General features: G+C 38.8%; 1 protein-coding gene across 17 annotated transcripts in view; it reads left to right on the top strand.

Moving 5' to 3' along the window:
• Positions 1-26,640, top strand: part of MYCBP2 (MYC binding protein 2) — a 218,533-nt gene that overhangs the window by 9,926 nt on the left and 181,967 nt on the right. For all 17 annotated transcript variants that reach the window (XM_067293019.1, XM_067292987.1, XM_067293046.1 and 14 more), the window contains exons 2-3: positions 13,403-13,478; positions 26,105-26,320. In XM_067293019.1, coding sequence (XP_067149120.1) covers positions 13,403-13,478; positions 26,105-26,320 — 292 coding nt within the window. The remainder of the gene's footprint in view (positions 1-13,402; positions 13,479-26,104; positions 26,321-26,640) is intronic.

The raw sequence follows: 26,640 nt of genomic DNA, 5'->3' as shown, positions 1-26,640 counted from the left end.
GAAGTATCTGTGTTCTTCCTCACAACTTGTTTCTTATCTGCTTTTGCCTTTCTCCCATTGGCCGAATATTATTTCTTTCTAACAAATAGGCTCATGTGTTTTCATTATGCTTGGGTGTTCTCAAACTAGTCAAGTCTCTATTCCATTTTTCTTCAATCAATTCTTTATCCTATTTTATTTCTAGAATATAGATTATAGTGTTTGCCATTGACAATTGCAGACTGGTAAGTTTTATTTCAGTTGTGTGCACTAGGTAATTGTCTTGTGCTGTTCAGTGAAGACAAAGTAGGATTTATTTGGTTTACCTGTGATAGTAATCACTCTATGTAAGGATGCTGCACTGTCATTAACCGCTGCTAAAGTGCTTTCTCTTAATAAATACAGTTCTTCCTAAACTTCATGGAGTATCTTACATCTCCAAATTGAGCCTTGCATAGAATCATATTAGCAAAATTTTAAATTGTTGTGTATGCATTTTGTCTGGTTTTGGTGGTTGCATTTAGATGGGTAAGTGGCCGAAAGGTGCTGATATTGTCATTTTTGCTGTTATTGAAAACCTTTCTGTTAATGGTGAGAGAAATATATCTATTTTATATGAAAAACCTTGAGGTAGAATATTTCCTTTGTGTATGTGGTTTTACAGATCTAACTTCTTACATGATGTTGCAGCTAATAAATGAAAATTCAGATAATTGGAGACAAACCTATAACTTTTAGTGTTTATACTGAGAAGTCATTCTCTTTGTGTAGAGAATACATTGTAGGAATACCTTCTTGCATGTTCTCTTTGTTTATACAAGATATTTTTATACTGTTTTAAAAGCATTTGCACTTATAAAAGGGAGATTGCCAAGCACTGTTTTGCACTTTTGCACCTCTGTCATGATTAAATGAAAGTCAAATCCATTTAACTTGTGTAGTTGGTTTTAATTTTATTTATAGTACCTGCAGTATTTAGATTTCAGACCATACTGGAGAGGTTTAGAAAGGATGTTCCAGGAATCTGAATAGCCCCCTTCTTAAGCCTCCAAAATTTTAGTTTTGAAGGAAAAAAAATGCTGACTGTTTAAAAAGTTTGTAATAACAACAACAATAGATAGATGTTGTAAGCTTGAAAAATAGCTCTGGGTTATAAACTGAGAAGTCCAGCATAAAAACTATGTGCAATTCCAGCTTGCAGACAGCAGTACATCAAAGTCCCAAGTAATAGACAGTCAGGTGGCCTTTTACTTTTTCTGAATCACAGTGTGTGGGGAGGAGTTCCAGACCATAGTAATGTGACTATTGGTCTTACCCCAGTCTTCCACATCTATTTTTGATGTCTTAACTGTCTGTAGCTTTTGGTTAGCTCCTTATTCCTCCCCAGCCAGTGTTCTCTCAAATCCATCTGTCTCCTTTAGTTTTCAGTTTTTCTTAACCTTTTTCTCTTCAGACACCTTAAAAGCCTAATTTAGTCCGTCCTACTCGTCGTCTTCCGTTTTCCCTTAAGCCTATCTTAATTGGATTGCAGTTGATATTCCTTACCCTGGTTTACAGGATTTAGGTGGCAGGATTTTGATGTTTTTTCCATTTGTAGATAGGCTGTTTGGGTCCTGATTTTCCTTTTATATTGAAAGGGATGAAAATTCACATCAGAATGTTTGTTTATTAATTCAAAGAAGATGATACAGTGGCTGGTAATGGTTTGGAGGGCAGACTGTTAGAATGAGGGTTGAACTATTGCCTACTTTATTAAAAAACTGGTGGAATTCCTCAAGCATCACATCTCAGGCTTACCAAATGAAGCTTTTATTAATATTTTAAACCTTTAAAGTCATCTGAGAATCATAATGTCATTGTAAACAGCAAAAATTGTCAAGCCTTAATTACAGCTGAGGAAAAACTCAGTTTCCTGTGTCTAATGTTGTTTTGGGATCTGCCTATCAAGTTGGAGCAGTTTCCCTCTCCAGTGATTTTCACAGCTGAATTCCTTCTTTAAAAAAAAGAGAAACCTATCCTCTTGGTGAAAAGTAATAGTACTGCTGGTAGTTTTCAATAAGAGTAGATAATCTACAGGTGCCTTCAGGGCAATTTTTAGGAAAATAGACCATGAGTAGGAAGGATCTCCATATAAGGCATATCTGTCTTCTGACAGGAGGTGTCACAGGGAACAAATGTGTGGAACACTGAACAATCGGTTCTTGCAGCAGAGCTACGGCTGCAAGATGTGGTCATTGCATTACTGGAAACTTGTATTGGATCTCTAGGCTATCAATAGAAGCAAAGGGCTTATGAGTGAAACTGAAAAGGTAACAATAGTTGTAGTTTTTAATAAATTAAAGATACGTACTTTGTTCTAACATTCCTGTATGAAGAGGTGCGTGGTAACAAGATCCAAATTCAAGTCATTTATTACTTTGAGTATTTTAAAACTGTTTTCAGGCCCTATCTGTATTTATAATCTTGCTGTGACAGTGGGCAGGCATCTAAGTGGCAGGCAGTCCCTGGTTTGGGGATATTTTTCTGAAAGACCCTGCTTTTCCTCTTCTGCAACTTTCCTCCCCACCCCCCCCTTTTTTTTTCTTAGCAGGTATCATATCCAAACTTCTTATATATCACAACAGTCAAAAATAGAGTCTGAGATGTGGTGGTGGTATTTGGAAATACTCAGTGGACACACTTGTTGATGTGCTACCTAGCAGCTTTGCAAACCAACTGCCATGCTACTGGGCAGTTTTGGCTGTGATTTTTGGCAGAAGCTGTAACTGCTCTCTTTTCCTACCCCACCTGCAACTGTGCAAAGAGAAAGGGAAGATCAAGCAACTGCTTCAGGGAGGCATTTTTCATATAGTGCTTCACAGAGTAAAACTGTATGTGCAGAGCAAACATGGTCAGAGTTATTCAAAAACCCAGGGGTGCTAACCGGTGGCTACAGAATTTTGATTGCAAAAGGCACTCTCTCTGGAGAGTCATGTAGAGTTTATTGCAAAGTTACAGTGGAAGAATTTAAATGGTGTATTTATTTCTTCAGAAACATATGTTCTTGGCTTTTTCTCTTTCTTTTTGCAATCTATAGGCAAAATTTTGGGGTTTTTATGAAGGAAGTATATGGCATAACAGTGACTCTGTGTGCATGTATATTTCATAAAGCTTGATAGTTCTTACAAAGTAATAGTTTTGCATTACACTAGGAGAGTTTATACATATTTGTGTAATACATATTTCTGTGCCAGATTTCATTTTATATAGGTGCATTATCTCCCTCAACCACAAGTCCTTGTGGAATATTGATCAGTATTATTGGAGGTGATATGAACAATTAATTATTAAAGCTTGAAGAGCTGTGGTTTGTGAGCAGACTTTTTATTAAGAGAACAGATTGGTATTTTGGGTTATAATGATATTTGCTGTCTACTGGCACTGTTCAGTGGTTGAAAGTAAGTTGGATGTTTGAATGATAGAAGGGATGTAGCTGTTGGCCACTTAGGCATCAGAGGGAGGTATCTGCAAAGGCAGAAAGTAAAGCAAGGAAAGCTTAAGAAAGTTCAGTAGTAGAATGCTTCAGACGGCTTCTAAGGATGATGAAGTGTTTGCTGAGACCAGTCAACATGAGTAGCTCACTTTTGCACTGATTAGGTTTAATCCTTCCTGTAGTAGATTTGTGTTGTAGAGAGCTAGATGGAGGAGTCCAAAAGAGAGTCAAAGATAGAATTAAGAGTTAAGTGGTATAGATTGGACCTAGTGCTTGAGCTCATTTTCCGAACATCTTTTATTTAACAATATAGCTTCCCTTAAGTGACACATTTGTATGCCAACTTTGTAGAAAGTGTATAACATTTTGATTATGTGAGATGTTTATTTCTTTAACTTACTTTATGGAGCATGTCGTAAGGCAGTTTCTCATGGTAGATACTCAGGATTCTTGGCAGCTGGAATACTAGTACTGAGATCTTACTGGAGAAATCAAAGGAGATTTTCACTGGCAGGACACTTACAGCACTGCTAAATATGGGACGTATTGTGTCTGGACATTCTTGAGAAGTAGTTGCTTTTGGAAAAAAAAAAAAATCCTCTGGTCTGTGGAAGGAAGGCCAATGAAGCTTGTGGCTGTTTGTAAATAAAGAGAAGTACCAAAATAAGGTACAAGAGTACAAGACAAACAACAACTTGGATATGAAACGTGCTTTACAACCATATTCAATGTTTGTATTTTGTTTTCCTCACTGCTACCTCTTCATCTCCTTGCCAACATCCAGATTCCTTTTCTTTCTTCTTTCTTTCTTTTTTTTTTTTTTTACTACTTAGTTTTCTGGGCATAAAACCTCTTCTCCATCTGTCAATTAGTCTATTAGAGCTTTGCTGTCTTCCTTTGTTTTGCTTCTCATTATAGTCAGCTCCCTTAAGTGAGGCATTGCTTGTTTGTCCCAAGCTTATGGTGAGTTGTTTTTGTCTGTTTTTTCTTTGACTTCATGTTTGCCACGTGCTTGTCAGTTGATAATGGCAATAGTCTGAACGCCCTGTAAATAAGATTAAAAAAACAAGTTATTTCTTAGTTTACTGTGTGACAAAGGAGGAAATATTTCCGCACAGTTTTGAGATGTCTTCAGAGCCTTATAGTTGAAATTCTAGATCTAAAAGACAGTGAATAGTAAGCTTCTTGCTAACAGGTGCACTGGTCTTTGTCGGTTGTGGTTCTCCATTATTGCATTTGATATTAAGATACCTTGAAGCTTGGTTACAAATTTCCTGCTGTTCTGGAGCACTTTAGAGAGTGGAGTAAATGACATGGGAGATTGGGAAGCCCAGCAGAGGCTGTGGTTGTGTTATTGTCTCTGTATAATGGATCTATCCTCCATCTGTGTAATCAAGTATCAAATAAATTATCAGCTTACAGAAGATGCGGAAGAAATGAAATGCATGCTGTAATTCAGCAGAAGAGTACCTCCTGTTTTTCTGCATGGCTGAGAAGTCAGATGCAGATCTGGTAGAAAAGGCAGCCTTGCTTTATGGTACGTTAAAACAAATAACATCAGTGATAAAAGCAAGAATATGGAAAGAACAGGCTAGTGAGTAGTTAATGTTTACACAACAGTCTGATAAAATTTCCCCTTTGGGTGGTTGGAAAAACTGGCTGAGGTAATTTTTTAGCTACTGGTGATTATCTTGGAGAATTCATGGAAAATGTATAAGGTTCTAGAAGACTAGTATAAAGCAAACAGGTCCCTGACTTGAAAATGGATAAAGGGGAACTCAAGGTAGAGCAGTTTGTGTAGATTACATTTCTAAAGGTACTGGAAAAATTATATGTTATATAAAAGAAGGTGATGAAGTAGACACATGGTAGATTTATGATGAGCCCTGGCTGAAACTTAATACAGCATTATTAACAGCTGTCTAAAGCTCATTTTCAAATAATTATAGATGATCATTAGTATTTTCCCCAAATAAGTCTTTACTTTAAATGCTAAGCTTGTTCTAAAATCAGATGATTCAGTTTGGATCCAGCTCCAGACACCCTGTCCTCAAACTCAGGGCTTGCTCTGAACCAAACCAAACCTTACAAGATATTGTTATAGCAGATCAGATAGGACTATACCAGAAACCTACCTCTAGTCTTGGGCATGCACCAGGAAGCATGTACTGGACTCCAAGCAGATGCAAGTGAGAAAAACATGACAACTGGTGTTGCCCTTGTCTCCTTATTGAATGACCTGTAGCCTTCCTTTCTCAAGTGGAGTTTTCATGTTGTCTTACCAGCTCTTCTTTCCTAGAAGAATAGCAGGTTTGACTTTTGGACAGCCAATTTGACTACCCCTGTTCTAGATGGAACTACTGTAAGATGGGTTTAAAACTATTTAGAAAACCACCCTTGGCAGTTGCTGCTGAATGGTTTGCTGTCAGATTGGCAGAATGCATGAAGAAGTAGCAGTAGGTGTTGTCCATCTGGATCTGTCCTAGGTCCTGAAGTATTCAGTCTTTTCATTAACAATTTTGGTGATGGAGTTGAGAGTATACTAGAGTATGCTCTGTATATGATGCCAAGCTTGGAAAGGTTATGAGGTTATTTTTATCTTGAGTATACTTAATATGTGCTTAGCTTAAAGAAAAAAAAATCAATAAGCACAGACATAAAAACAATGTTGTGAATAAAACGTAAGGTAGAAGTTCTTCATGAGAGGTTCTAAATGTTATATAGAATTATAAATTGAATGTGATTCAGCAGTATCCTTCTGTTTGAGTACTTGTGCTTTTTTTAAAATGCATTGGAAAGTTTTTTTTTTTTAATATACTGTAGGACACCTGAAATAATTCTTGAGCTTTTCTTTGCACTTAAGGATTGAGGGGCTTTTTTTACCTCTCCCCCTTTTTTTTCCCTCACCAAGAAGGACTAGTTGTGAGTATGAAAGAATAGCAAAATTAAATGGCAGTGACATAAATGATTTGTGGTTTAGAAAATATGGCTGTTAGGCTTAAAGTACTGATACTACTTAATTGACGGAAGACTTATTTCTCCTCAGTCTTCAAATAAATTCAAGCTAGCTGTGGAAAAAGAATAAAATCTCTCTGAATAGCAGCATGAGCATCGGGGATATCAACCACCACTCCAAGTTTTGTATCATCTGCAAACTTGCTGAAAATGCACTTTGTCCTATCATCCAGGTCACTAATGAAGAGGTTAAACAGTATTGGCCCCAGTATTCACCCTTGGGGGACACCACTAGTGACTGGCCTCCAGCTGGACTTTATGCTGCTGATTGCAACCGTCTGAACCTGGCAGTTCAATCAGTTTTCAGTCCACCTCACTGTCCACTTATGTAGCCCATATTTCATCAGCTTGCCTTTGAAGATGATGTGGAGATAGTTATGAAAGCCTTACTAAAGTTGCCGTAAACAACGTCCACTGCTCTCCCTCTATCAGCTGAGCCAGCTTTCTCATTGTAGAAGGCTATCAGGTTTGTCAAGCATGATTTCTTATTCATAAATCCAAGCTGGCTATTCCCAGTCACCTTTTCTACCTCTTGTATGCTTGTCTTTTATATTTCAGTTTAGTCAGGAGCTCCTTGTTCATCCATGCTGGCTTCTTGATGCCTTTGCTTGACTTCCTGCACATGCAGATGGACCATTCTTGAGCTTGGAGGAGGTGATCCTTGAAAATCAATCAGCTCTCCTGGAACCCTCTTCTCTCCAGGACCATATACCATGAGATTTTTCTAAGCAGGTCCCTGAAGAGGCCAGAGTCTGCTCTTTCCTGAAGTCCAGGGTTGTGATTCAGCTTTTTGCTTGCCACGTTTTCTCAGGATCCTGAGCTCCACCATGGTCACTGGTGGAGTTGTGTGGTCGCTGTAGCTATGGCTGCCCCTGACCTACATAACTCTGACCAGTTCTTCCGTGTATGTAAGTATGAGATCCAGCAGACCACCTCCCCTCCTTGGCTCCTTGATCACCTGTTTCAGGAAGTCATCATCAATGCACTTCAGAAACCTCCAGGATTGCTTGTGCCATGCTGCGTTGTCCTTCTAGCAAATATGGGGGTGGTTAAAGTCCCCCATGAGTACCAGGGTCTGTGAATGTGAGGCCTCTTGTGGCTAACTGAAGAAGGCCTCAACTACTTCTTCCTGATCAGGTGGTCTGTAGCAGACACCCATAATAGTGTCACCCATGTTGGTCTGCCCTCTTATTCTAACCCATAAGCTCTCAACTGGCTACTCATCAGTTTCATCATCTGTGAATGATGAAAAAGACAAGGCCATCCAGTTCGTATAGTGCCAAAACTACTATAAACATGCTAGTTGAGTTTGGACATGGAAAGGTAAAGGAGAACCATCAAACAGAATGGTACAAACATGTGAAAACTACTGTTTGCAACTTTTTTTGAGGTATAATTTATACCTCCTGGAGACTAAAAGAAGAGAGCAATGAAGTCTTGGCATTTTCTAGGCAGTCATTTTATGCTGATAAAACTCAGTTTACTCAAAATAATCTTCTCTTCCCCATTTCCCTTTTGTAAACAAGTCTGTAATACTTCAGTTCTCCAGTGGTGAATTAGGATGCAATGCTTGTGTGTGCTGTAGAGTGACTGTGAAGATAAGTCTTTGAAAAACTGTGAGGTGCACAGATGTTGTTGTAATACCCTTATTCAAAAAAGAGAGTCAGAACGAGATGTAGACTTCTTGCAGATCAAATACCACCCTGACAGTTTGCTGGGTAGGAATTAAGGTAGGTAAGATAGGACACAGTGGCTGATGTCTAATTATTTTGGATTAATTAGTCGTCTTCTAGTCTTGTTGCCATTTTGGCAAACATGATGTTCCATTGTATTGTGGTAGTCTTTGCATAAGGTATTTTGTAATTTTGTGGATCCTTTATGACAGTAATATACCTGTACAAAGAAAGTTGCCAAACAGACTAGCAATTATGTGATTTCTGCATGTAAATATGAGTATTTTTATTACTGATCTTGAGCTGTTATTCCATATGAAGCAGTTGAGGAAAACAGTGGAGGAAACATCAGTTAATTGCTTTTCAGCCAATGTCCACATGTCAGTACTTGCACTTCAGTATGTCAGTAGATTTGCAGCTTTTTAGGGAACTTGATGCTGTGATGTTTTTACAGACCCTAATGATGATGCTGAGACATGATGGCAACTATAGGGCTCTTGGGGCTATAATGACTGTAGTTTGGAGTTGCAGGCTAATTGACTTAACTTGGGTGTTTAACTTGGTTGTTACGAAGGTAATGCTTTCTGCTTCTTGTCCAACCAAATTGACTGTCAGGGATGATAATTCACTAAGTTTAGGGAACAAAAGAATGATTTGGTATCACCAATATGACAGTGTTCCACTTCAGTGTCACTGAGTGGTTTCTGCCTCTAAGACCATTTTTTCCATCAGCTCTTGACTCCTTAAATTAACTGCACAGAGTGAACACCTGTGGAAGCTTGAAATAATCTAGAGCATTTGTCATTAATCTAGGCACAGTGTGACTTTGATAGACATCTCCTTTCAGCTGTATACTTTTCCCTAGAATGCTTAGCCACCTCATCAGAACCAGCAAGCTTAGATAAATGCACTGAGTTAAATTCAGTTGGAAGTTTAAAAATATATATATATGCGCTAGCATGTGGCTTACTAAATTCACTCATTTCTCAAAAATGTACTCAGATTTAATCAGCAGTAGAATGACTGGATGTAAAGCTGTACTAGCTATCATAACTTTTGGTAACACATTTTACATAGAAGAAAAGTTTGGGGTCAGACAGCAGTTTAATACAAATTTTGTTGCTCCCATTTTGCCTTAGCAGCAGGGACAGAGTAATACTCTTCCACTCATCAGTGATGCTTTTAGTGTTACATGGCCTCTTCTAGGTGTGCAGGTGTGACACAATACTGTTGCCCTGTATTTACTAATTCAGTAACAGTATTGGGGGGAAAAAAGTCCAACACGCACAAACTTCTCAAATTTAAGTTATGAATTGCAATTCAGGACTACTGTGCTCTGAGGAAAGGTTCTTCTATTTGGATTTCCTCAAATCTTTCGAACAGAGTAAGAGCAATGGTGGTAAGGCAGCTGATGAGTGTTTCTCCTTGAATATAGCAAATCTTGCAAATATTACCTAATGCTACTTCTGATTTTTAAAAACAAGTGAACTGGGCATGCTGTTACTTCCTTCCATTGCAGATGCCACAAAGTTGAATAGAAGCTTAATCATGTCATTTAACAGCTATATTTAAAAACTGTTCAGCAATAGGTCAATTGGCTTTTTTTTTGGTCCAAGACAATTGTTTGGTAATCCAGAACTGAACATTTCAAGTCTTTTTCAGCTTCCTCTGTGAAGGCAGTAGTTGCATCACCTTTCAGTCTTACTTTGGGTTCATTTGCCATGAGCATTTTCTTGTTATGGTCTCCAGGTGTTCTGCACAGATTTGATATGCACTTTCTTTGGGGTCTGATTCAAATTTACTAATTTAGTTTCAATACTTAAATAGCTTGAAGCAGTTTTCTGCAAACTTGCCTAAGACTTGGTGATAATAGTAGTTTGGTTTGCATGGACTAGACAGTATTAAGAGCTGACTTGAAAGTTAAAGGCTAAAGGCCTTCTGCCAGTGGAAGCAGATTGTCAGCATAGAGTTCAGGACCTTTACAAATAGTAGTTTACATCAACTTATAATTGTTAACCAAGAATATAATTGATAAATTAGCTTAAAAAAAAATTCTAGAAAGCCATATCAAGTTTTGTTAATCTTTAGGCAGTAGAAGAGTCAGAAGTATAATTGACATTTGTGGTTTCCAACAGGAAATTACTCATCTGCCTAATGTTTTTCATGCATATACCTGCCCGTATTTTATACTTTCCATCTGAATATTAAGACTTCCTGACATAATGGAATATAACAATCGAACTGTGGATGTCATATATATGTTAAATGTAGGTACATTATCAACATATCAGTATTAGGATTATATGTAATAATGATAACAGGTTGCTCAGAAGTGTTATAAAATTAGATGTTGAGTGTTTTTATTGGTTACTAGTTCTGAAGTTTCTTTTGGATATTGGATGAAAGTATAATCCTTGACAAAAATGTTGGGAGTGCAGTATCCTTGAGACTTTGTTTTAAGAAAAGAAGAAAATTGGGAGATAAAATGTGGATTCTCAACACGACATTTCTGTACTCAGTTTTCATGCAAAACATGAGCAGCAAGCCTAAAACTTGCTGAAGATAATGTGTTGTAATAGAGTGACTAGAAAAAGTTTATGCTTACAGAATCTTTAATGGTTGATGTATGAATGAGGCAGGTCATAGCACCACCACTTGGACTCTGAAAGAGGAAGTAAGCCCCTTCCTGGCCTTTCCCTCTTACTAACTGAAAAAATATTGCCTGGGCATTCTTGAGAAATTAAATCAGTCCTTAAAATAGTTGGGGGGGGAGGTTGTCATTTTGAAAATGAGCCCAACTCTTGGCAGGGGAGGGGGGGAAAGCTTAGTTTGGGGGGATATATATAGATAGATATGCACACATGTGCATGCACACATACACATGAATACATACCAAAATAAAGGAACTGGTCCTGTGAAATATTTACTAGATGAAAAAGAAAATGTGTAACAAGTTTAGGGAGTTTGCAAGGATTTTGAGAGGCAGGATTAAATTTAAAGTGTTTTGGAGAGCTGAGTTAGCATCCTTTTAAAAACAAAACAAAAAACAACAACAAAAAAACCCCACTTACCAGGTTGTCTCTGGTAAATACAAAGTGTACTGACTGTGTTTAATAGGCATAATTAAGACCACACCTAGGTAAAGAGGGATGGAAGCTTTGTTTGCAGTTTTCTAGAAAAAGGTCTTCAAGTTACTTTGGACTGCCTAGGTCTGCCATGCCATACTGCTATGAAGAAAGCAAAATAATAGCTGGGTTACAGTTAGAAGTGTTATCTTTGAGGCATGTGAAGCAATTCTTCCTCCTCTGCTCCTCAAGAAGTAATAAAATACTGTTCTCTGTTTTGGTCAATGCAGTTTATATGTGATATGGACTGAGAGAATCCACAAGTCCAAAATAAATCAGGTCTGCTACACCTGAAGCTAGGAGGAAAGCTTCTTAAAAGGATATTTCATTTAGAGAAAAAGATTGATCATGGCTACAGAGTGGAAGGGTCTACACTATTCTTCATGTTTGACAATAGAATAAGAATTAAATGCATTAAACTGTAATAAGAAGGAAAAATTTGGTCAACATAAGGATAATTAATAGAATGGACTGTGGAGTGTGGTTACAGAAATCTGGAGATTAGAGGTGGTGTGTGGGTTTTTGGGTCTCTCTCCTTTCCCAAATAGCATGGGCAAACTGTGTTGCAAATGATTTGAGTATAATTGATCCTGTACTGTTGAAAACCTTGTGAGATCCTCTAGGTTTTCCTTGTAAGCTCTAGTTTGCTGTCTCTTTCCCCCTCATTGAATCACTTCTGTTAATTCTGGGATCATGGTAGTTATTCTCTTTTATATTCAAGACTCAACATCTATTAGTAAAGGGGTGAGATAATTTGCTTCTTCAGAAAGTGTCCTGATCAGGAATGTGTATTTCTTTCAAACCTGAAGGCTAACAGATGACAGTGTGAAGGATGGTGAAATTTCTGGCAGGCAGCTTTTCTGGGATACTCTTTGCAGGGGTTCTTTGAGCTTGTTTTCTGACTGATGAGCGCTGATCAAACTTTAGTTTCGAGCTTTTGACTGCTAGACCATGAGACTTTTATCCTCTTGAAGTCAGTGTTGTGCAGGAGATAATAGTAAGTAATATCTTGTTGGTCCCTCAAATATTAGAACAAAGTTGTTCAAATAAAATACTTAGATTCCCCTGATTCTCAGTCTCTCTCCTATTTGTTACATGAAAGCGCAGCTTCTTACTGCCTGTGATTTTGAGATTCCATATTATTATTTCAATAACAAATATTACTATTAAATAATACTACATAATATTTTTTCAGGTAAGCTGAACTGTAAACTATTTGAGTGTTTGAATGGCATAAAAATATTAGTAATTGTTGCCTAAAGTCCAATTTAGAATGAGCTGTATGCTGCACAAAGAACATCTGCCTCTTTCGCAGAGGACATGCAATCTGAATAGACTAGAGAAATGCAGAGCGGGTTAAAAAGGATACATTTCAAGCAGGGTAGTCCCTGTGATGGTGACAAGACAAAACAGTTGTGTATATGGTGTCTTTTTTCTATAGTATCTTTTTTTTTTGAGAATGTTGTTTTACTGGATAAATAAAATGGAAGAGAAAGAATGTAATAGGAATGAGGTGTGGGCAGAAGAGGATTAGAGGAGCATGTGTTAGCTAGAGCTGTAACTTAAAGAGACTGTTGAAATGAAAAGTCTGTAAGCTTAGGGTGGGGAGAGTCCAGCCAGAAGTGTAAACTACTACTTTTGAACACAATTTTTTTTCCATCAACTGTATTTTCTGACAAATAATATATTTTCAAAGCTGTCTTTTTGTCATGGGAGGCTTGAATCTTTATCTGGTAAAGACTTTGCAAAATGCACACATGTTCTTTACAAACAGATTCTATTAATGAGATTCCTGAATTTGTAATAATTGTTTCTAGTACTGGTAAAGCACTGCTGGACTTGTACTATTTTACCCTACTGTTCCTATTACAATACTTAAGGTTTTCTTTTCTATCCTAGCATATATTCTGCTTAAAATAATAAGAGTAAAGGCCGTTGATTCAGTGGAGAGTTAGGAAAGCATTATTTTTAAGACCTCTGTTTTATACTCTGAAATTCCAACTGTATCGATTTCCTCTGTTTAGGAGAAAAAAAGTTAGGAGGACTTCTAACATTTTTCTCTACTGGTGCTGTTGTTTACCATGGGTAAGGAAGGGGGTTTAATTTTTTATTCTCAAGGGTTTTCTGCTCTTTTTCAGGAGTAAGAAACTTTTTAGCAAGAAAAAATTGAAAAGGAAACAGAAGACTAAATTAAAAGTAAAAACACGCAACAAGGTAAGACTCTAACTTGGTGAGGTGCAGTCTGAAAAACAAGTAAATTCAACTGAGATAAATAAAGGGAAAATAAGTACTTAACAGTTTATTTGCTTAGAAAAGATAATCCAATAATTTTTGTCTGTTTACTGCGTTCTTCATGACTATGATATCAATGTTAATCTTATTAACTTATGTTTGCTATTAATGTTCAGGATGATATGATGTTTTTAGCTTTCCAATTCCTAAATCGTAGATGTGACTAATAAACATCATAAACATCATAATTCATAATTAAATTTAAAGAGATGCATGTCTAGCCAACAGCTAGAGACTACTGCTACAAAGATTTCTTCTGATATTGGCTGAAGGAGAATTGGAGCACCCAATGTCCAAGGAATTCAAAGTTACCCTTGTAAATTCTTCCCTACTGGAATGGATAATAATTATCAGTTTCTCTTCATATTTTTTCCCTTTATAGCCCCTGCCCCCATCACTTTAAATGCCTGGGAGCAGTACAGTGAGCTTTATTAAAATATTTGCATGATTAGTTCTTGCAGAAATCTAGGCAGAAGTAACAGGAGTTTTGAATATTGCTCTGCTGCATTGGAAAGCTATTCTTTCTGAATTAAAGGCAGAGTCTTGAAGGGATTTTCATGAAGGCTCACTGTAGACACAGCAGAAGATCACTCCTCCTAGGTTTCTGTTGTAGTCGGTAGAGAGAAAGCAGCTCTTCTCTGGAATGGTTCTGCAGGACAGTACTGCTGAAATACTCAGTAAAAGCATTTTATAGTCAGTTGAATACTCCTGTAATACACATATGCCATCAAATTGGACATCTTATCCCTATGTGCCAAACCTCCTGTAGCTACTCTATCTCAAGACAGATGACTTTGGGAGGGCAAAGCAAGACCAGTATCTCATAATTTAGTCTTGCCTTTTTGGATACTTGCCAGATTGTTCTGCTTATCTCAAGTAGTGTAGCTCCAGACTATGGTATGGAAGGGACTTATCTTCAACACTTCTTTCCAGTACTATACAGGAAAATATTTCTAGTCCAAACTGAATTTCTCAAAGTGCTTTTTTTCCCAGTCACTATGAAATTAGAGAGAAGTTTTAGCCTTGCCTTTTTTATCAAACCCACTGCCAAGATAGAAGCCAAAGTTAGAAATTTGAAGAAACTGCAGAATGTAGTTAATCTTTGTGTTCTGTCTGGTGACAAACTTGTGCTTTCAAAATAAGATAACTCTTTTTTGATCATAGTTACTGTATAGAGGGGACCTTGTCTTTCCAGATAGCGGTGCCCTAGTTGAAAAACCAAGCAAGAAGTTAAATCCAGAACTGCTGTTCTCCACAAGCTTGACATTCAAACATATTTCTTGGATTTAATTGCATTGGATAAATGGATTGGTGGGATCCCTTCAGAATGCCCTGAAAAGACACAAATATATTAAAGGCTGGTTCTTATCAGTAGTTACATATTTGGCACTTGCTGATTTGTCTCTGTACCTCATGCCTATGAGTGTTGGTTCCCAATATCTTTCTTGGGCTTAAAACAGCTTCTACTCTAAGCATTATTAGGTGGGATTTATTTGTCTTTGAAAAGGCCTGATGTTGTTTTTTCTTTTTTGTATGTCCTTTGCTATTTACTGGTACCTCTACTCTAGGCAGTCTTTCATGCAGGTCAGGGCTGACCAGCAGATGATTGGTGTTCATTGTGAGACACTGAGGTGCAGAAAGGCACTTCAACTTACTCCTGCATGATAGCAGGAAATTGAAAATTTCCTGGAAAATGTAACTGAAGAGGGGAAAAATAAAATTGGCTTCATAACTTCAGGCTATCAAACTTGGTTTATTGACTAAGTTTCTTTTTTTTTTTCTGCCTGCTTTTCAGTGTGTACTGGAACAGAATAAGCAAAATGTGTTTTGTTTTTGGTTTTGTTTTTTTCCCCTCTCACCAGAATGTCTGAAAACAGACCTGTGTTTGATCAGGGAAATTTGAGACTTAAAATGCAAATCCCATCCTGAAATGATGGGCTTTTCACTCTGAGCAGGAGAGCTTGCAGGGATCAGCTTATCTTACAAGAACCAGAGTCTTGTAGTACTAACCTAGCTTTCTTTTGGCAGCTTTCTTTTAATCTTCTGGGGTGGAGAAGAGTCTTAAATTAAGAATAATCTGGAAGAACCCCCCAAAATTTTTCCATACCATGCAATTACTAAAAATGATAAATGAATAAGAAAAGATTGAGTAATTGAAGAGAGGAGAATATAAAAAATATCATTGCTGAGAAAGTGGAATAAAATATTTTCACCATTTAAGCATTACTGTTCTAACATTTAAATATAAAATATTAATTGGTGTCTGCTGCAGCACAGTGGTTTGGGTCTTACTCTGTAAGTTGTGATCATGTTATGATCACTTGTATCTGAACTTTTGATTTTTGTAGTTTGTCTTTTTAATTAAGGTATCTTTTTAAATTAAGGTATAATCAAGGTTGTTTTCTTGTGTGTGCAGTGGTTTTGGCTTTAGAAATTCGGTGCTGAATAGAATTACTCTTGCATAGGAAATAAATATGTGATCATTACACTTGGGGTTAATACCTTGGATACACCTTTTTTTGGAAACGTCATTATAACTAGAAATCTGTTGTCTCTGGCTTGTCTCTCAACCCTATGAATATTGCCTTTTTTTGTGTGTTTTAGACCAGCTTCAAAGTGAGAGGGAGTTTTCCCACTATTATTACTGCATAAAAGTACCAGTTAGGATGCTTATCTGAGAGGCTTGAACTTTAGGCTTGGATGGAAAACCAGAGTTTGTCATCTTCTAGTCTGATGATGTTTTTTAAAGAATACTGAAAAATTGGAGTCTGCCAGAGATGGAAAATGTGCTTACAGTGAAAGGCATCAGGAGCTCCATCTGTTTAGTTTCTGCAGAAGAATTTTTAAACTGTGACTTGCTTAGCCTAATAGAAATGTAGGGAATAAAATTTTGGGAAAGGATTGTTCAGGTAACAGAAATTTATCACTAACTAATGACTGCATGTAGAAGTCAGATCAATTGAAATAAATATTTTTCTCTGTTATTAAAAACACATTTAGCTTTTTGGATAACTTGACAATGTTTTTAGTGGCTTCTATATATTATTTGATGTTTCAACCTCAGGAGGGCGTCCCTTTCTAAGAGATCTTCAAACTGTTCAAAGAAGAATTAGTGAGGTCCTATGCTCTGTGTTATGCACAGGTTAGATCAGATGGTTATTATAGCCTTATCTATCTTTAACAGCAGATTAACTTTCATTTCCTAGATTATATTCTATTTCTGTCACATCCAAGAATAAACCATTATTACAGCCATCTAGTTCAAAAGGAAGGAAATAGATTGGTGAGAATATAAGCTATATCTGGATCTCATCTTCTGAGAAATCGGTTTATACAGGTGGGAGACAAGTGTAAAAGAGAGGTTTTGTTTTTCCCACTACTTTCCTGGAGTGTACTTGAACATTACAAAAGGCTAACTGAAAAGAGTACTTTTGAGTACTAGTTGCTTTTTTTTTTTAAAGAAAATCTCTGCTGTTTGACCTCTTCTACATAACATATCTCTCCATTTAACAGAGACTTTACATTTACATGGGCAAGTTGTGCTTCAGGCTATAGGCACCTGTGCTTCATATATATTTTTTTCTCTCTCTCTCTCAATAGCCTGTTTCAGGAAAAAAAAACACACAAAGGAAATAAAATTTATTTTACTTTGTGTTGAGACTATATTTTTCTTATATTGGCTTTGCAGTTTCCCATTTGCCAGTATAAAACTGCATTTAGATTTCATTATTTAGTAGATCAGGATAAGATTGTTCTTTGAGTATCTTTAATAAGGCTTTCAAAATTTTATTTAGGTTTTTTGGAGAACATCATCTTTTTTGCCTACCAAAGCACAGAAAGCTTTCATGAAAAATTTAAGTTTATTGCCCCTTACAGATACACCATTTGTTCCTCTGACAAGCATGTCGTAGTCCCTCTGACCATTGAAATGACTTCATCACTGTTACCTCATCTTGTATGGTTTCAACTGAGAGCTCCTTTCTGAAATTTAAGATTGCACATTTCATAAGAATGACATGTGGTATTTAAAAATGACTCTGCTTTTCTACCAAAATTTAATTCTAGCTGTTCTCTCAAGCACAAAAAGCTCCACCATCCAAGACAGAAGATGACAAACATGTTTTATTGTGTACTTCAATCCAAGAAGGTAGACTTTTGATTTGTGGTGATATGAAGTGAAATAAAGACAAAGATTTCAGAATGTCACAGAATTGCTGAGGTTGGAAGGGACCTCTGGAGATCATCTGGTCCAACCCCCCTGCTCAAGCAGGGTCACCTAGAGCACATTGCACAGGATTGCGTCCAGGCACGTTTTGAATATCTCCAGAGAAGGAGACTCCACAACCTCTCTGGGCAACCTGTTCCAGTGCTCTGCCACCCTCACAGTGAAGAAGTTTTTCCTCGTGTTCAGATGGAATTGTCTGTGTTTCAGTTTGTGCCCGTTGCCTCGCGTCCTGTTGCTCGGCACCACTGAAAAGAGTCTGGTCCCATCCTCTCGACACCCTCCCTTCAGATACTTGTACACATTGATAAGATCTCCTCTCAGCCTTCTCTTCTCCAGGCTAAACAGGCCCAGCTCTCTCAGTCTTTCCTCATAGGAGAGATGCTCCAGTCCCCTAATCATCTTTGTAGCCCTTCGCTGGACTTGCTCCAGTAGTGCCACATCCCTCTTGTACTGGGGAGCCCAGAACTGGACGCAGTACTCCAGATGTGGCCTCACCAGGGCTAAGTAGAGGGCGAGGATCACCTCCCTCCACCTGCTGGCAACACTCTTCCTGATGCAGCCCAGGATACCATTGGCCTTCTTGGCCACAAGGGCACATTGCTGCCTCATGCTTAACTTGGTGTCCACCAGCACTCCCAGGTCCTTCTCGGCAGAGCTGCTTTCCAGCCGGTCAACTCTCAACCTGTGCTGGTGCATGGGGTTATTCCTCCCCAGGTGCAGGACCTTGCACTTGCCTTTGTTGAACTTCATGAGGTTCCTCTCTGCCCACCTCTCCAGCCTGTCCAGGTCTCTCTGAATGGCAGCACAGCCCTCTGGTGTATCAGCCACTCCTCCCAGTTTTGTATCGTCGGCAAACTTGCTGAGGGTGCACTCTGTGCCTTCATCCAGGTCATTGATGAATAAGTTGAACAAGACTGGACCCAGTCCTGACCCCTGGGGGACACCGCTAGCTACAGGCCTCCAACTAGACTCTGTGCCACTGATCACAACTCTCTGAGCTCTGCTATTCAGCCAGTTCTCAGTCCACCTCACTGTCCACTCATCTAGCCCACACTTCCTGAGCTTGTCTATGAGGATGTTATGGGAGACAGTGTCAAAAGCCTTGCTGAAGTCAAGGTAGACAACATCCACTGCTCTCCAGTCATTCCATCATAGAAGGCTATCACATTGGTTAGGCATGATTTCCCCTTGGTGAAGCCATGCTGACTACTGCTGATCACCTTCTTGTCCTCCACATGCTTGGAGATGGCCTCCAGGATGAGCTGCTCCATCACCTTTCCAGGGATGCAGGTGAGGCTGACTGGCCTGTAGTTTTCCGGGTCCTCCTTCTTGCCCTTTTTGAAGACCAAAGTGACATTGGCTTTCTTCCAGTCCTCAGGCACCTCTCCTGTCCTCCATGACCTTTCAAAGATGATGGAGAGTGGCTTAGCAATAATGTCCGCCAGCTCCCTCAGCACTCGTGGGTGCATCCCATCAGGGCCCATGGATTTGTGGGTGTCAAGTTTGCTTAAATGATCTCTAACCCGATCCTCCTCCACCAAGGGAAAGTCTTCCTTCCTCCAGCCTTTCTCTCTTGCCTCCAGGGTCTGGGATTCCTGAGGGCTGGCCTGAGCAGTAAAGACTGAAGCAAAGGCAGCATTCAGTAACTCTGTCTTCTCTGCATCCTTCATCACCAGGGCACTTGCCCCATTCAGCAAAGGGCCCACGTTTTCCCTAGTCTTCCTCTTGCTACTGATGTATTTGAAGAAGCCCTTCTTGTTGCCCTTGACATCTCTAGCCAGATTTAATTCCAAACAGGCCTTAGCCTTCCTCGTCACATCCCTGCATACTCTGACAATGTTCCTATATTCCTCCCACGTGGCCTGTCCCCCTTTCCACCTTCTGTATACTTCCTTCTTCTGTTTGAGTTTTGCCAGGAGCTCCTTGCTCATCCATACGGGTCTCCTCCCTCCTTTGCTTGACTTCCTACTCATAGGGATGCACCGCTCTTGAGCCTGGAGGAAGTGATGTTTGAATATTAACCAGCTCTCTTGAACACCCCTTCCTTCTAGGGCTCTAACCCATGGGATTCCTCCAAGTAGGTCCCTGAAGAGGCCAGAGTTTGCTCTCCTGAAGTCTAGGGTTGCGATCCTACTTGGTGCCCTGCCTCCTCCTCGCAGGATCCTGAACTCCGCCATCTCATGGTCACTGCAGCCAAGGCTGCCCCCGACCTTCACATCTTCCACCAGTCCTTCTTTGTTTGTTAGTACGAGGTCCAGCAGCATACCTCTCCTTGTTGGCTCCTCCACCACCTGTGTCAAGAAGTTGTCACCAATGCTCTGCAGGAACCTCCAGGACTGTTTGTGCCTAGCTGTGTTGTCTTTCCAGCAGATATCAGGGCGGTTGAAGTCCCCCATGAGAACCAGGGCCTGGGATTGTGAGGCTACTTCCAGTTGTCTGTAGAAGGCCTCATCGACTTCCTCATCCTGATCAGGTGGCCTGTAGTAAACACCCACCACAGTGTCACCTCTATTAGCCTGCCCTTTGATCCTTACCCATAAGCTCTCGACTCGCTCTTCATCCACCCCTAGGCACAGCTCAGTACATTCCAGTTGCTCTCTCACATAAAGAGCAACTCCACCACCTCGCTTTCCTGGCCTGTCTTTCCTAAAAAGCACGTAGCCATCCATGGTGGCACTCCAGTCATGCGAGCTATCCCACCATGTCTCTGTAACTGCAATGAGATCATGGCCCTGCGACCGCACACACATCTCTAGTTCTTCCTGTTTGTTCCCCAAGCTGCGTGCATTGGTGTACAGGCATTTCAGGGAGGTGATCAAGCATGCAGGTTTCCCAGGAGGGATACAAGAGGATCCTCCATAGCCACATCCCATGCGCACTTCCCTGGCTACATTCACCTGCTGGAGGCGTCCTGACTTGAGCAGTCTTTTGCCAGCTACCCTGTCTCTATAACTCTCCCCTTCCCCCATCTTTCCTAGTTTAAAGCTCTCCTTACCAGCTTGGCCAACCTGTTGGCAAAGACCCGCGTGCCCCGCCTCGTGAGGTGGATCCCATCTCTCCCCAGCAGTTGTCGATCTTCAAACAGGGTCCCATGGTCGTAGAAACCAAAACCCTGTTGCCAACACCAGCGGCGCAGCCAGTCGTTAACCTGGAAAGTCCGTCTCCTCCTCCTCTCATCCATCCCCCTCACTGGCAGGATTGAGGAGAAGATGACCTGGGCTCCCAGACCCTTGACCACCATCCCCAGAGCTCTGAAATCCTGCTTGATGGTCTCCAGTTTGCCCTTGGTGTCATTGGCGCCCACATGGAAGAGCAGCAGTGGGTAATAGTCCGAAGAATGGACGAGCCTTGGCAGTCTTTGCATGACATCTCTCACATGAGCCCCCGGCAGGCCACAAACCTCTCTAGACATGAGGTCAGGTCGGCAGATAGATGCCTCCGTCCCCTGCAGCAGGGAGTCCTCCACAACAATCACCCGCTGCTTCTTCCGGGCGTTCCGGCAAGGCACAGGGTCTGTTGTCCCAGGTACTTCCCTTGCACTCATCCCACTCGTATAGCTCAGATGAGAACCACTATCTCAAAAACTGTGATTTTGTTTTCCAGTCTTGGAGCTCTGGGGGTTTTTTGTGCTTCCCCGCCCTCCTCCCAGGGCAATAGTAACTTCATACTCTGGGAAAACAAATGCTTTGGGAGAAAAAAAAATCTAAGCCTATCACCTTGTCTTTTACTTAGGCATCTTACAAGCTATGCCTCTGGTTATTCTTATATTTAATGAGTGCTTTTGACTGTAGTATTCCAGTAACTGTTAAGAAAGAACATTTAGAGGTGCAGAAAAAGTGGTTGTAGCTTTTCACCTTACCAACACTGACTGAAAAAGCTACCTTTCATGTATCTGTGGATCTTGATACACTTAAGACCAAGAAAACATGCTGCTATTTTTTTTCTTGAAATAATGAATTCCATATATCAAGAGCAGTCTGATTTGGATTATTAATTATCCTATATCTACATAAAATTAATTATTTGCTTAATTAAATTCTTAAAAGATCATTAACGTTTTGGCTTAGTGTGCAGCTCTTCCTTGGCAATGTGGAAGTATTATGTATCAGTGTAAAATGCAGTGGTATCAGTAAAAGAATTGTCCTAACATAAAGATTTTATTAGGTTGATGCAAGAATTACTAAGTGGGGTTCTCTAGCCACTGCTAGTGTTTAGATTGTCATAGTGATCTGTTCTTTCTAAAAATCTAGTAGCAAACTTCTGGAGTTAGGGGCAGAAATCTCGTATCACCTGGGAAGCCTGCTATACTGCTAAGGCTCGGCAGAAGAGTGACCCATCGTGGATCTCATTAACTGCAAAAAAGGAAACTTTCAGATGATGGTGGGGTGAGCTTCAGTCTCAGTTTCTTAACTTGACAGGAACATCTGAGCTCTGTAAGGTACTCTGAAGTTAGGAGTCTGTTGTAATGTGGAAAGGAAAAAACTTTTTGCCTTATATGGGAAAAACTTCTGATGTCTGTTTTGAATGCTTTGTGCTACCACTTTAAGTAAATGAGCTCACTGAATGAGCTCCTTTGAACTAGGAGAGCAGAAAGATTTCCTGTCCCTTTTTTTTATTAGCTCCCTTCATCTGTGCCTTTGTAGAAGAAAAAGGGATGTTTATGTAACCTGTTCATATTCCTCTTTTCAGCTGAAGTTTGTTTCAAAAATCTTGTAGTTAAAGTCACTGAGTGAGTTAAGTAAACTGATTCTGAATAAATTACCAGTGGTTTTTATTTTAGGGTAAATCTGGTGGAGGGAGAAGAAATGATGATGATGATCCCTTCCTACTTTCCAAAAAGAGACACAATACATTTTGTTTTTATAGAGCATCTTTCTTTTGCCTTGAGAAGTGCTAAACATTCATATGCTTATACTTTTAATTAGACCAAATAAAATGTAATAATTATAAACCTGTTTTTTCCCCTCAAATGAAAGATACGAAACAGTGAAAGTAATAGTTACATTTCAGTTTTAATCTGTTCTTACAGCCCTGCCCACTTACTGTTCAAAGAGGTCTGAAGGTCAGTGGTTTTAAGCTGACAAAAGTAGGTAGTGAGTTTCAAAATTATTCTTAAGGGACATTAGTAGGATTGCTACTATATTTATCAAGTATATAACAAAATGGAGTATAAGATACTTTTAATTCCAAAGAATTAACAATTCTGATAGACAGTGTATTGTGGGAGGTAAAGTGGAGGTGAAGTAGAGATAGGAAAGAAGACAAATCCAAACAGGAAGTTAACCTCAGTTAACCAGAGAACAGAGGAATCGATTCTAGTTCTGAGTCATGTATTCTAGTGCTATACTGTCTGTTTAGGTAAAGCAGGCTTTTTGTGGAGTGTTGTTACACCATATTGGAATCTGAATTATTATCTCTAAATTTCTGGTTTGTGCACTGTGGTAAAAGAGTGAAAGAATAAACATGGGATGATAGAATGATTAAAATGATTACAGTTTAAAAGCTAAAGCATTAGGTAATGGCCTCTCTGATACTGGTAAAGTTACTTGAAAAAAAAAAGCAGGAGTTTATTTCTGAAAATTAGTCAGTTTATTATTAATAGGCAAGAAAATAGTCATCAATACTTTATCTAGCACTGTAATGTCTAAAATTATCTATGCTGCTAAGATGATTTGGCCAGCCTACTTCAAAAGAAGTCATGTGAACTATAGCAAACCTAGAGTGAACAAAGACTAGGCTGAACATGTGATAAGAAAGAACTAAAAAGTGGAAACTCTTCACATAAGTTAAATAACAGTATTTGATGCTAACCAGATAAGTGAACTTCAGATAGAGATACTTCAGAGAATCCTTTTTTTTTTTTCATTTTCTGTAACTGTTTAGCCATGAAATAGGAAATGCATAGTAAATTTAACTTTTTTTTTTTGGCCTGTGCAAATCAACTGGGTTAGCTTTAAAGCTGAAAGCTAATATGATTGATTGTGTATTTGCCTTTTCAGCAAGTGCAAAAGTTCTTGGGGTATGTGTATGAATATTTGACATAGACAGGGATCATACAGACATATAATCTTATAACTCGTGATTCTTATCTGTCTGTGGCAATGAACCGTTTAGTTTTCTGGTGCCAAATAAACTTTTAAAGAGTATAATAGCACGTTATCATTGGTATCAATCCAAATCTATTTTAATATAATTTGATATTGGAATAATACAGCAAGCTATATCTTGTTCTTACATTGCTTAATCTCTCGGGTTTTTAGTAGCAGCTTTCTTTGTTAGCTCAAAGATTTTCATGTTGACTGAGAACTAAACTTACGTTGTCTTTGCAGCCTTAGTGATGAGTTCTGTTGTGCTCAAAAAGTCTTTCAGTGTGTGTGTGTGTGTGTGTGTGTGTGTGTGTAGAACTGTTTTTTTCAGCTTTTTCTTACGTTGTCTTCATTTTTGTGTGTGTGTGCTACTGTTAGCACTGACACAAGTAAGAAAAATTAACATGCTCTGTCTCTGTTGGATAAAACAGGTTTTGGACTAAACCACTGCTGCTTAATGTCTTAATCTGGAATAACTTTGCAATAATAATGCAAGTGAAGGATACTCAAACTTATACCAGTACAGTTAGAATAATACTGTAGTCAAAAAGAAATATACAACCTATGAAATATTTTGAATTTGATCTAAATCTTCTGTTGTTAGGTGTTACCGAACATGGTATTAAATGTTCTAACCTAGCTCGTGTTATTTCTGGTAATAATTAAAACCTATATGCAGATAAAAATGCATTATGAATCATTGCTTTGTTTTGATGTACAAAGTTATACCATATTATAGAAAAATAAATCACCTCCTTTAAACTTTATCCAGTTCAGTGGTTCTCAAACTTTTTAACTTCTTCTCTAATAGTTTTAAGATCCTTTTCTCATCACTTCTCTCCCATATGTATGTGTATTTCGACCCTCTGATCTAGTCCAAATTGCTGTAACATAATTTGTGGTGTACTTCCCTGCCATATGAATGACTGCATTTGTAAATATTTATCTCCCTCTTAAAATATAAGAGTAAAAAGTTCTCTCCCCCACATGCCCTAAAAATACAAGAAACAAAAAAACCGTATGAAGTTGGTCATGAACCTGACTCAGTCTAGCCTAATCCCCCTTCAGATTTTACATTCCATGTTTAAGCACAGTTGTCCTGCATTCTTAACCTAGGCCTTCCTGTCTCTCTAGTCTCTGGGTCCTCTGTCTACATAGAGGTATTCTAGGGAATTGCTTCTTTCCCTTTACCTTTCCTTATACTGGGCTATTCCTTCATAGTCTAGGCTCATAACACTCTGTGATGGTAAGTGACCCAGGAGAAAGTACTACCTTGCCTGTTCTTTTTTGTTTGTTTTGGTGTGGGGTTTTTGTGTGTTGTGTTTGTGGGTGTTTTTTTTTTTTTTCTTTAGTTACTCATTCCTCCTGCCTCGCAAAAAGGGAAGGTATGGAGAAGAACGTAAGAAATGTTTTTCCAAGTCTCATGACAGCCCCATGTAGGCTATTCTGGGACTCAGCAGTGGCTGCCTGTACGCTAGTAGTAGATAGCTAGGAAAGGGGATGGCAAGCATTTGTGTAGTGGTGGTTTCCCACAGCAGTTTTCCAAATCTTATTTTGTGGCTCAGGGTTTCTGAAAACAAGATGGTGTCCTTTTCCTTCATAAGCCTTGACAGGCTTCTCATTCAAGAATGTATCTGTTATGTTTTTGTTTCTTTTCTAATTGTGTAATATTATCCACCACATCTTGCAGTGGGGATTTTTTGAACCTGCCATTGCATGGATGAAAAAACTAATGATGTTTAAAATTTTTAATATAAATTTAATAAACAGAATAATAATAAAATTTAAAGTTAACAACTACAATAATAACACACTTTAAAATTCAATAATAATAATAAAACTGATCCCTGTTCAGGAGATATATCTTGAAATCTGACAGTCAGCTGGCAGAGGCATTGGACAGTGTGGACAGTTCTCAAGCCTGCACTGCCTTTGGCCTTGTTTGTTTCTCATCCCAGTGGCCTCATTAAGTTATGTGAGATAGGGACTGAAGCCAGATGGAATGTTTGGGGATTTCTTCGTCTTCCTCCTTTCTTCCCTACCTAAAATATAGTTAGTGTCCTAACAAGAAAGTTCAGTCACCAGTTTGAGAATCACTTGATTGGCCAAAATTAATGCGAGACTGTTGAGATGACTTATCTTTGGCTTGAAATTTTTTTAGCTTGAAGCTTGAAACTACTAATAAACTTCATGCAAAACAATTTTACTTTCTGTTAAAAACCAATCTTGTTTTTCAGACAGAGAACCTAGAGAGTACAATAACCATACCGGATATCAGATTACATAGCAACCCTTCAGCTTTTAATGTTTACTGCAATGTCCGCCATTGTGTATTGGAGTGGCAAAAAAAGGAAGCATCCGTATCTTTGGCTTCAAAGAACAGTGTACAGAGTGGCGATTCAGACAGTGATGAAGAAGAGGAATCCAAAGAGCCACCCATTAAACTTCCAAAGGCAAGTAACTGGATACCATTTCAAGTGTGCCATGTATGTGGTCTGAAGTTGGTATGTTCTTTGTAGGGGAAAAAAGAACAGGATTATAAGATAGCTGCTTGGAAAATAGGAATTGTTACATTCATAGTCCATCTAGTCCAGAATCATCTGCAAGTGTGATTGTCAAATGCAGAGAGCGCTTGCAGTTCTTAGATAATAGGAGAAAACACATCTTTCCTACAAGAGGAGTTTCTTAGCCCTTTCAATGAAAGATAGATGCATTTGCTGAATTAGAAAGATTTAGGTACATGCCAAATAATTAATATTAGTCAATTAAATAT

The sequence above is a fragment of the Apteryx mantelli genome, chromosome 1 (assembly GCF_036417845.1).
Source record: "Apteryx mantelli isolate bAptMan1 chromosome 1, bAptMan1.hap1, whole genome shotgun sequence".
In the NCBI taxonomy this organism is placed as follows: Eukaryota; Metazoa; Chordata; class Aves; order Apterygiformes; family Apterygidae; genus Apteryx; species Apteryx mantelli.
Note: the sequence above shows the minus strand (reverse complement) of the source record. Positions and strands in the feature narration are given on the sequence as shown.